We start from the raw sequence: 12,068 nt of genomic DNA on the forward strand, positions 1-12,068 counted from the left end.
GGCCACACCAAGCAGTTGGTAGTAGACCTGCTGCTGAAGATCACACAATCCCCAAATTGCCCCTTGCACATAGTACATCTACTCTACCCAACATAGATCTCCCTCCAGAATCAGACCCTTATGTGGTGGTCCTGGTGGGGGTTCCACCACTGGAAAAGGGGAAAAGGGAGTCATATATGGACCTTAAGAATAAATGTACCTTTTGGGTTAATGTTAATCGCCCACTGCCGACTAACATAGGTGCAGAAATTCTGTTTGCAAGGAGAGTGAATTGGGTGGGTAGGAGACCTAAGTCTGTGGTGGGGGACTGTATTATTATTAATTTTAGGGACTGGAGATGTGTTAAATACATTTGCAATTGGCCCCAAAATGAATTATTGCCCTTGACCCAAACACTACCCTTGTCTAACTTTTATGCATCCCCGCAACCCCCACAGAGGGATATTGTTCCATTGGGCGAGGCGCAGAACCATTGCGCCTTAGGGAATATAAGTCTCTTTAACAGATTCGATGCTTTATCAGGGCTGGGCGATTGTGATTGACGACAAGCGCCGGACTGTTGCACTAGGGATAGTATAACATCAGGAATTGAAGATGAAGTGGACAGGAGTATAGGCCCAGTGAGTGATCATGGAAGTTCCCATGGAGGGACTGTAGGGCATAGGCAACATAACGAATGTACAGATACCACACAGATTAGTAGACTAGATCCACTGTTGAAGGATCTGAGCACCGTACACTTGGCGCCTTTTTCTTCTGTACTGGGGGCTGAGAGTGCTGGCAGTTGCGAGAGTTCAGTGTGTCAGACTACATTCATATCCTGGAACCTGGCGGGTGTGGGTCCCAAACTAGCTTCACCACATTGGTTGGATTTTATCGACAAATTTGATATTTGCCTTTTTCAGGAGACCTGGTCGGTTGACCCTGTGTTTAGATTGGGTTACTTGAATTTTTATTTCCCTGCTATTAAAAAACAAGTAGATCGCCCGCTAGGTGGCCTGGTGATATGGGTTAGGCAGAACTTAAAATGCAATATACAACTTCTCCCGGTGTCTAATTGTGATATTCTTGCTGTGAGAGTTAGCTTCCCGTTTAGCTTAAAAATTGATATTTTTAATGTTTATGCCAGGGGCTTACCAGGAGGGAGAAAATATGATGTTGTAACAGCCCTGGAAGTTTTGATTGAGGCCCTGCCAGCTAATGTGTTCCCATTGATTGCAGGAGATTTTAATACAACTTTCGAACCACTTGGACTCGATGATCTGAATCTAACGGATGAAGAGGACTCTAGGTGGGGGGTTCCGCAATTGGAGTTAAATCCTATTAGTAAATGGACAGAGGCCGTGATGCACTTGAAGGGTCTTTGTATGGGGAACCGGCTGAGGGCTGCCAATGGCCCAATACTGTCAGACAGGATGGGTAATAAAACATATGATAACGGCATTAGGGCCTAGCATTAAAAACTAAGGATCCCAGCAAAGTATAAGTGGCTCGATGTAATTATAGGCATAGACAGTTTGTTGCAAAAAGGCTATGGAAGAGAGTAAGTGGCAGGATCTCAAGGTGGCGTGTGCGTCCAAAAACCCGAAATCATTTTGGGATATTTTTAAATGGGGCAGGGGTGGGTGTCATGATAGTCCCCAAAATAATGTCGCCCAAAGCTCATGGATCGATTATTTTAAGCCACAGTACGCCAAGGGAGCAGAGGGCGTAAGTGAGGGCATATTTGTCATAAAATTTTATAAGGACGCTGCCTTCAGCTTAAGGGATGCTGACAGGGCGCTAGACTTAGTAACTGAGGGACGCGCCCCGGGCATGGATTGCGTCCCTGCTGACTTATTTTTAAATGACAAGAAAAGATAGCGAATTTATATCACACATCTAGCAAATGCCATAGCCCAAGGGATGCCTGTCCCCCACTCCTGGAAAGGAGCTGAAATTGTGCCTGTATATAAAAAGGGGGACAAGTCGCTAGCAGGCAATTATAGGCCTATTAGCCTGATTGATTCCATTCAGAAAATCATGGGCCGGCATGTTTTTGGGGACAATTCAGGCCTGGATGGAAGAAGGGAACATCTTGAGTTACCTCCAGGCTGGCTTTCGCCCCAAGACCAGCACGATAGACCAGGTTTTTCGGTTTATTATTCTTTATTGGCGGTCTGTGGTTATGGAGAAAGGGACATTATATGCCGTATTTGTTGATTTGAGGGTGGCCTTTGATTTGGTGCCACGTAATAAGTTATGGCGGGTCCTGGAAGAGCTGGGGATGGCTCCTGAGTTGTTAAGTCTAATCGTTCGCTTGCATGAGGACACCTTTGCTCGGGTTCGGTGGGGACGACAGGGTGAGGTTACGGAAACCTTCCCTGTTGAGCAGGAGTGCGGCAGGGTTGCATTATGGCGCCTACCCTGTTCTTTCCCTGGTCCCGACCGTAGCCCCAGTGATGGTTGGCAAGCGAGTGCCAATCCTCATGTTCGCGGACGATACCTTGATAATCTCAAAAACACCAAGTGGGCTACAACGCGCCCTCCGGCGCTTTTCGAGGATTTTTGTCTGGATCGCGGACTAGAAATAAATACCGCCAAAACAAAGTTTATGGTTCTTACTGAACATAAATTTTCTAGGTCTTCTAAGCCATTCAGAGGGAGCATATATATGAATAATTCCTCGCTGGAGAGGGTTGATGCCTTTACATAACTGGGGGTAACCCTCCAGAGGGACATGTGCTGGACTAGCCAATTAGATCTGGCTACGTTAAAACATCACCAGCAGGCAGGACTCCTTCTGAAAAGGTTTAAAACCTCATTGTCGAAACCAATCAGCCCACTTTTGGAGATTTATGGGGCGAAGGTGATAAGCTCGGCCCTCTACGGGTCTGAACTCTGGGGGTTTGAAAACCTAAAAAGCTTGACCTTGGCGGAAAATGAGTTTTTGAGAAAAGCGACCAGTGTCCCGCAAAGTACCCCCCTGACACCATTGCTGTGGGACCTGGGTAGGAAAGCTGTCCAAGATCTAGCTTCTCTATGACCATTATTGTATTGGGGTAGGATATGGACGACCGAGGAACTTCAGCATTACGCCTGGGGCCTAAAGGAAATAATTGAAAAAGATTCCTTCCATAAAATATATTGGATGAAGGCAATTAGATCCCTGCTAGTAAGCTTGAGTATGGGGGAATTATGGGATGATCCTATAAATGCGATATTTCCATCTAAAAATATAATGAAGGCCAAGTATTGGGAGATGGTCAACTCAAAAGCACGCGCAAAGGGCCTTTCCTCTCACCTAACAGGTCGTTTTCTTGACTTTAAGGAACACCCGAAGTTGGAACAGTACTGGGATGCCGTAGGGAAGCAGTATGATCGTAAGCTCTATTTTCAACTTAGAGTAGGCACCCTTCCAACTAAGTCATTCACAGCAAAATGGGTGGGACGACAAATGCCCAAGGTGCAGGGATCAACAAGAATCCATAAGTCATCTCTTGTTTTTTTGTCCTTTATATGTAGCAGCTCGATCACGGTGGGTGAAACCTATTTGCCAATTAATTGGCATGCGTAGACATGATGAGGCTTTAAGAATACTATGCACTGATCCAAGCCCCCCAATTGCTATAGCCATGGCCACATTTTTAAAATGGACATGGGTAATGCAGGTCCTCTCTCCCTAGCGGGTGACTGCTGATTCAATCGCCGCGCCTCGCAACTTCATGGGGACGACCCGGACCCACACCGAAATCTCTGGTAAGCCGCACTTGATGGTATCCACTATACGATACCGCGCTAGATTTTGGGTGCGTCTATTAATTCGGTCCCCCTTTTGCCAATAGATCTATCTTTGAGTCTCCAGTGCCTAACATCCCCGGGCCTTTTTTGATTCCCGCCCCAACGTGATTGGCTGCAACTAAAATGTAAGTTTCACCAAATGTAATTAAATAGCTCATGCTATGATAGGATTCATTCTCTATTCACAGCACATTAAACTAAATCACGTATGAAATTTTTGTTCATACTCCTCAGGCAATCATACTCCTCTCATGGATATTTCCAGAGTTATAATTAAGATGGAGAGCACCGAACAGATAGGTATGCTCCCCCTTTTTCATAGTGTGTGCGTATTTATTTAATTTAACTGCGGTCTGATCTAAATTGGTTTAATAATCTATACCCATCATTGATATTAATAGGTTGTTAGTCCCACACCCGTCCTGATGAAGACCCCGCCGCAAGGGTTCCATTAATTCCTGCATAATTGTGGTTCGAAACGTCGACAACTGGTTTCTGCATTCCAGCCCTTTATCCGCAACTGTGACATTTATGTACTACATGAGGCATGTGATGTCTAAGCGACTACCTTGATTTATGTTCTTCTGTACATTTCAATTAATGTGTTATTGTGTCAGATATTTTTCTGATTTTATGGTCACTTTTCCCTACCTACACAATCCTCACCTTACCACCTCCCTTACTCCTGGGCACTAATCAACCGTTTTATAATGATTAATGTTGGATACTATATCCTAGTTGTGTCTACTCTGTGAATAAAACATTGTAGACCCATTAAGTGCAGTATTACTATTATTTAATTCTGTGGTAATTAGTTCAACTCCACACTGGGACCCCTTTCCTCTTAGTACTCAAATTTTTAAAATGGACATGGGTAATTCGATTGAAACAGCTACGGCAGTAATATGAGTTTAACTTATTTAGTCCTCTCACAATTAACTGGAACAGGAGGGGGCGTATCTCAATTCGCTTAACTGAACTTGAGCAAATATTTTTGGGACTGCATATACTGAAATCTGTATTTTTATTAATGTTTTTAACTGACTTTTAAACAAATAATATATTCAGCAATAGTCTTCTTGAGTTTAATCTTGTTTTAAATATTTATATAAATTTAAATGGTAATGTAATTTTTTATGTATTGTAAAAATTTGTATTTTATGTATCACTTTTATGACTTAATTGTCGAATAAAGTTTATGCAACAAGAAAACACTGTTAGGAAATGTTATCGATGTGGATCTTCTTCCCACCAAGCTGACTTTAAAAAGTGTCCTGCTAGATTTTGAAAAAGTACCTCTTGTGGTTTATCTGGGCACTTCTCCAAGGTATGCAACGGGAAAAATTATAGATGCACTCCCATCCTCGTTGCCACTTGTAATAACGAAGCAGGAACGGTAGGGTTCAAGTTAAATTTAATGCAAAAGCCCCATACACGTCTGAGCAGTAGCGCAGGTCAGTTCAACTGTCCCAAGATAACGTTAGCATAACCGTAAAAACAGAGTACCCTAGAATGTGGAATGTTGGGGGGACCAATGGGGATGGGAGATAAGGCAGAGTAAGACATGTCACGTGCAGGTGAGCTGCAGTCAGTTTTTGGTGTGTCCCATGTCCATGGCACGCGGCAGTAACTGCGGTCGCAAACGGCACCCGGCAGTAACTGTGGTTACAACATACATAGCCAGATAAGGTTATCACTAGGACTAGGCATGAGCGCGGGGAGGAAGTTCTGATCCCCATTATAAATGTTATATATTCTGTGACAGCCTGCTATCTCAATAGCTGTCATCATTCTTGTTGTAAATATATTAATACATCCACAGAACCCCTGTAGCCGGCAAGGCAGTCTATCCTGGGCTTGTGCTTCATCTGCAACGCTGCCAGTAATATTTTTTTTTCAATAAAAATCTAACTATTGCACCTTGCCTGCTTAGCAAGTCATCTGGCCATTCAAATTCACACAGAACCAGTGAGACAACAGCGATAGAGCTTCCTGTTCATTGGCGTCACTCAACCAAAAGTTTAATATTTGTGTGTGTTAGTTTCAGGGTTTCCTGTCGAAGGTTTAATTAGGGATAGGAACATGTAGCGTTTGTAAAATTTCTGAGTGTTGGGTGTAACTGTATCTAAACTCCGAATGATTAGGATCGAAATAAACAGTTTGTTCGACAGATGTCCTATTCAAGATACTTGAACTTTCCTGATGGAAAATGTTTTTCTCTTCTGCACATCTACGGTGTTTTGGTTAGTGTCGTGTATTCATAATAAACTCCTGTTTATTTAAAGAGTTAAATACCACATGTCTACCGTTTGTGGGAATAATCACGCACATCTACCGTTTAAAAGTGCAATATAAATACACATCCTGCTGACTGACTCTCAGGGGCAGGCTCTCTCATCCGGACACTGCTAGCAGCAGTCCCTAGTCCCAGCAAGTACTGTGGCCGCCATGTTTCGGAAGCTGCAAAATGCTGCGTGCGGGCGCGAAAAACACACTCACCCTACCAATGCGAATACCCCGGCCGCCACTAACAGGTAGTTGGTCTGGTAGTAAAGCAGGTTGCTGACCACCCGGTTGTTCCATTTGGAGACGTCCTTGAAATCTGGCCGGGCGAAGCGGTCGGATCCAGGGAAGAAGTCATCCCAAGCGCGCAGCGGAGCCACCTGCACGTCCATGTTTCCCCCGTGGCAGTGCTGACAGACTGTAATGGACTCAGCTGAGGCAGCCCACTCAAATTACTTTTGCGTCTCGCGTCAGTGGTGCGACTAAAAGCAAGAGCGGGAGGTCAACATTCCCGCACTGAACTGCACGTTGTCTTTTTCACATGTGGATGTTAGCACAATGGCTAACTATAGATTGCACTATGATTTATTCTTAGCCAGGCTTCTGTCACAAAATCGAAAACGTAATTAAACGATTCGTTTACAACCGGCTTCCTACAATGTTCTAGAATGCTACCACTCATATGGAGAGAATGCGTCAGGAGCCTCCCTGTTGACTTTGTGGGCATGGTGGAAAAAATTTGCTTTCCTCATAACTTAGCCACTAGCTAATGAATCACTGAGTGAAAGCAGCAAGCAGATGTATACAATTCCATGTAAAAGAAAAGGAGCACTCAGTGACATTTATTTAGAAACGCGTACAAGCTCCGTACACACACCAATGATATTGTTTAAGAATATATACACATATACCGCACTGCCCCTTTAGAAGTTTTATTATATGTGCGAATACGTCTGGTATGTAGCGTTGTTGGATGTCGCGCTATGCATGCGCGAAGCTATGCTAAATAAATCACAGGAGCCGGCGTTTCAGTTACCACACGGCTCCCGACTGACTCGTTGAGGCCACGCCCGTTTATTTATAATAGCTAGCGTCTGACGTCACGCGTCAGTGCTAGCGTACTCCGACAGTGTGGGTAGGCTGGAATGCATCCTCACGCGTCGGAACATTACATTCCTTCCAACCTTTATTAAAACAGCAAAAATTAATCAGAACAATAGTAGACAAGAAAACGATGGATCTGTTACGAGTCTGCCAGTCTCAGTTCTTGATGGTTACACCAGATAGTCGGCCAGCTGGAAAGATGGGGTCGGGTTCCTTCGCAGGCCATATCTGGACTGTCCGCCTCTGGACAGGGCCACCTCCGGGGACCTGCGCTCGAGGTTGTTGTACTCTCCCCTGGGTGAGGGAGAGCTGGGCAGGCTACCCCTAGGAGTGGCGGGCAGGGATTGGGTGTCATGGTCCATCAGATCTTCCTCATCATTCTGACATTGGTCTGCCTCCTGGTCTTCACTCGGTTGATTCGGGCATAGTCCCTCCGGCTCGGGTCCGGGGCATGGAGTTGTACCAAGATGGACCTTCTTGAAAAATGAAACATCTCTGGTGACGGTTTCTGCTCCTCTCTGGGAGGTCACCATCGTGCCGGTCCGGCGGGTGACAGTCCATGGTCGGTGTTTGAAGGGAAGCCTGAACTTGCTTCCCGGGTACCGATCCTTGACATACACCTGGTCTCGCAACTGGATGTTTGATTCCCTGGCTCCTCTCCGCCTGTTGGCCTGATCATTGGAGCAAGTCCAGTTGGCTAGGGTCTTCTCCTCGCTGGCCTGTGCCGGGATCCAGGTTGGATGGTGTGGGAGCGTGTCATTCACTATTCGACCCATGGTTGCCGTGCCTGGCGCTGCCTCTGTTGTGATGTGAGGGGTCATCCTGTATTCTCTCAAGAAGCTGTAAATCGCCCTTTCCAGGGGAGACCCATCCTTCAGTGCAATGCGTATTGTCTTATTGAGGGTGTGCATGAACCTTTCCACTTCCCCATTGGCTTGGGGCCAGCGTGGGGTTACTTTGCGATGACGAATCCCCCAACCTTTTAGGTATTCTGCAAACTCTTGCCCCTGGAAGGGGGGTCCATTGTCCGTTTTGACCACCTCATATATGCCGTGAGTGGCAATGGTTTTTTCAAATTTGGCGATCACCTCTGTGGCTGTCTGGCTTTCCACTATTTCCACCTCCGGGTATTTGGTAAAATCGTCAATGATGACTAAGGCATAGCGTCCATCCGGGAGGTGCCCAAAATCGGCGCTTACGCATTCCCGCGGTCTCTGGGGGTTTTCTTCTGTCACCACTGGGTGGGGGCGATCCGCCTGTCCCGCTGCTTGGCACCAGTTGCAAGTCCTCACCGTTTGCTCAACCATGGCATCCATGCCAGGGAACCATACCTTGGCTCGGAGTCTGCCTTTTGTTTTCACCATCCTCTGGTGTTCTCTGTGCGCTAGGTCTACGGCCTGCTGGGTGAGGCTGGTCGGCATAACCAATCTGGGGCCTCGTAGAAGACATCCTTGGCTGTCAACGGACAGTTCTCCTTTTATCCTCAGGATGGATTCTAGTGTCATTCTGGCTTGGGGAGTCCTTCTGCTCAAGGACTCTTGGATGGCACGCCAGTCTCCTGACTTGACTGCATTCGCAACTAGTTGGGTGCATTCGTCCCTTTTTGAGGCTTCGAGGATGGCGGCTAGGCTCATAGGAAGGGGTCGTGATCGTTCAGTCACCAACCGGACATATTCTTCTGTGTCCTCCGCTTCTTCTCTCTCCTCCTTGGTGGCTTTTCGCGGGAGCCTGGATAGATAATCCGCCGGATTTGTGGACCCTGGTTTGTTCTCCACACGGTAGTCGTATCCTTGCAGCTGGAGTATCCATTTTTCAATTCTGGGTGGCGGTTTCGACGCTGACCCTTGGAAGAGAGGTATAAGGGGCTTGTGGTCCATTGCCACCGTGAAATGGTGGCCATACACGTATACATGAAAATGTCTGCAAGCCCAATGAATGGCGATGGCCTCTCCCTAAATTTGCGAGTATCTTTGCACCGTTTCGGTTAGTGATCTGCTGGCATAGGCAATGGGTGCCCATTCTCTGTTGTTCTGAAGTTGAGCCAACACCGCTCCCAAACCATAGGGGCTAGCGTCCACGGACACATTGGTGGGCTTCGCAGGGTCAAAGTATGACAAAGTGGTATCTGCCGACAGGGCTGCTTTCGATGCTCGGAATGCTTGCTCTTGTTCTGGGCCCCACTGCCACGTGGTCGTAGACTTAGTCAGTTCTAGGAGAGGCTTGGTGAGGTTGGAGAGGTCAGGGATGAAACGTCCACAGAAGTTTACCATACTCAGGAAGCTCCTAGCTTCCGAAATGTTCGTTGGGGCAGGGGCCTCTTGGATGTCTTTCACTTTGTCCGGACCCGGGGCTACTCCCTGGTCAGAGAACGTGTATCCGAAAAAACTGATTTTGTTCTGCAGGAATTGGCATTTTTCCCGGTGCAAAGTAAGGCCTGACTCTTTGGTTTGGTGGAGGACTCCCCTCAGCCTCTGGTGGATTTCTTCGATTGATGATGCGTAGATCAGCAGATCATCGCTCACATTCAGCACTCCGGGGAGTCCGCTGAGAACTTCTTTAATGGTATTCTGAAATACCTCTGCAGCGCTTGAGATTCCAAAGTTTAGGCGCCGGTACCGTCTGAGGCTTACATGTGTAGAGAAGGTGGTTATGTATCTAGAGTCTGGATGGAGTGGCAGCTGATGATAGCCTGATCGGAGGTCCATCTTTGAGAACCACCTTGCCCCATTCAACTCCCCTAGGATATCATCGATGGTGGGCATTAGGTGTCGTTCTCTTTTCACGGTGGCATTGGGGAGGCGCATATCCACGCAGATGCAGACTTGTCCGGGCTGTTTTGGCTTCCAGGCAACGACGATCGGGGACACCCACGGGGTTGGTCCGCTGACCTTCTCTATGATGCCTTGTTTTTCCAGTGCCTCCAGCTGGTGGTAGACATAGGCGGCCATCGGCTCAATGGATGCCCCCGTATCGATAGTCGCTTTTACCTCCTGTTGGTGGATCTTAATGCGACACTTCAGGAGGCGGCGCTTCTTTCTTTGTGGCTGGTTAATTGCAAACACATAGTGGACCAGGTACTCTTCGGTATCATCGTCCATGTCTTCGCTGTCCGGCTCTTCTCGCACCGCATGTGCAGCCTCTTTCTTGACTCTGGTGGACCTGCACACCGCTGCGAAGTGGTTCATCCACCCGCATGCACTGCATTTCTTCCCTTTTGCTGGGCAATCTTGCATGCGGTGGGGTTGGCCTCCGCAATATCCACACTCCTTCTTCTTGGTGTCCGGTTGCCTCTTTTCTCCGGTCGGCCTCACTTTGGGTCTCACCGCATTCACCTTCTCTGCCACGTGGACTTGTTCTGTCTTGATGGGATGGTGTAGGGCTGCTTCCATGTGTGAGGTCTTCGCCTGTGACAGCTCTTTGGAGCGGCCTAGTGTGAGTATGTCCGCAAGGGGCTTGCCGTCTTCCTGGAGGATGGTGACTCGGAGCTTGGATGAGTAGCATCCTTGGATGATCTGTCCTCGTATCTCTTCCTGCTCGTATCGGAACCGACACGTGCTGGCTAGCTCCTTCAACCTGCCATGGAACGCATCCAGAGACTCTTCGGCCTCTTGTTTGGCTTGGCGAAAGATGAATCTCTCGTAGTCTCTGTTTGCCATAGGTTCGAAGTGGGCGTTTAAAGCGGTCAGTAGTGAGTGGTACGTCTTTGGCGTTGCTTCCACGATGGTTTTGTATATGCGGTGGATGTCTTTGCCTCCTAGGTGGAGCAGTAGGGCTCTGCGCCTTTCTCTGGACATGCCTGCCCCCTCGAAATATATCTGTAGGCGATCAGTCCAATCCCTCCAGCGCGGGGCAAGAGACGACGGGGCACCATCGACGACGAACGGCTCTAGGGCGGGAATCGACGCCATATTGGCACGTGCTCAGCGTGCTGCGTAGGCTGTATTTCTCTCTTCCCTATTAGGCCGGAAGGCCTTGTGGACGACACCCTGTGCACTCCCGGTCTGGTGTTCTTCCTTCCCCTCCACAGTGGGTGTTCACCCAGAGCGTCTACCCCAAATCACAGGGGCCTGGACACGCCTACAGGACATGGGCTTGCCCCGGGGCATGGGACGGTTGAATGCAGCGTCTCCCCTGCCGTCGAGCTCTTGTGGGGCAATGTTTCTGGGGGCCCTAGGGTGGCACTCCTACCTCGTGTCCCAGGTTCGGCACCGTCGGCCACTGTTGGGTCCTCATGCGAATTTTCACGATTTCTGGCCGAAATTCAGGGTAGAGCGCCACTCAGCCCAGTGGGGGTTATGCACATGACCTAGTGGGTCCAAAGACACTCCCTCGTCGCCAGTGTAGCGTTGTTGGATGTCGCGCTATGCATGCGCGAAGCTACGCTACATAAATCACAGGAGCCGGCGTTTCAGTTACCACGCGGCTCCCGACTGACTCGTCGAGGCCACGCCCATTTATTTATACTAGCGTACTCCGACAGCGTGGGTAGGCTGGAATGCATCCTCACGCATCAGAACATTACATGGTAAAACGTCTGGAGTTTTTTATGCGTTTTTTATATAGCGCAGACTTTACCCGAAGGTGTCAGAGCGCTTCACAATAGAAACAGTAGTGGGACATGAGGAAAAATTACAAGTCAGCATGTTACAAGAGCAAATGTTACGTTATATAAAACAATAGTGACAATTGTGCATGTATCAAGAGCAAGCAAAATACAAGAGGTAGCAAAAGATACGTTACAAAAGGAAAAAAAAAAGTGACGTGTGTATGTTAAAAAAGTGTACAAAGTAAAAATAGAGGTATAATACTGCACTAAATGGCAGGTACTCAAAATACAAGAACAAACGTTACGTTACATGAGGCAATGGTGACCGTATGCGCCCAATCTACCACTGCTGGGT

At 47.7% G+C, this 12,068-nt stretch overlaps 1 protein-coding gene across 4 annotated transcripts in view; it reads right to left on the minus strand.

Moving 5' to 3' along the window:
• The window catches only part of ARL6IP5 (ARF like GTPase 6 interacting protein 5), a 111,161-nt gene that overhangs the window by 52,239 nt on the left and 46,854 nt on the right, over nucleotides 1-12,068 (minus strand). Inside the window, exon 1 of one of the 4 annotated variants that reach the window (XR_013601123.1) lies at nucleotides 6,280-6,493. The exons of 2 other annotated variants lie outside the window; for them this stretch is intronic. Coding sequence is in view for 1 of the 2 variants with exons in the window: in XM_078661473.1 (XP_078517599.1) it covers nucleotides 6,280-6,455 (176 nt within the window). In the remaining variant the exon portion in view is untranslated. Of the gene's footprint in view, nucleotides 1-6,279; nucleotides 6,519-12,068 lie in introns of those variants that run through there. One more of the 4 variants, XM_078661473.1, reaches the window with a different exon arrangement.

The sequence above is a fragment of the Lissotriton helveticus genome, chromosome 9 (genome assembly GCF_964261635.1).
Source record: "Lissotriton helveticus chromosome 9, aLisHel1.1, whole genome shotgun sequence".
Classification (NCBI taxonomy): domain Eukaryota; kingdom Metazoa; phylum Chordata; class Amphibia; order Caudata; family Salamandridae; genus Lissotriton; species Lissotriton helveticus.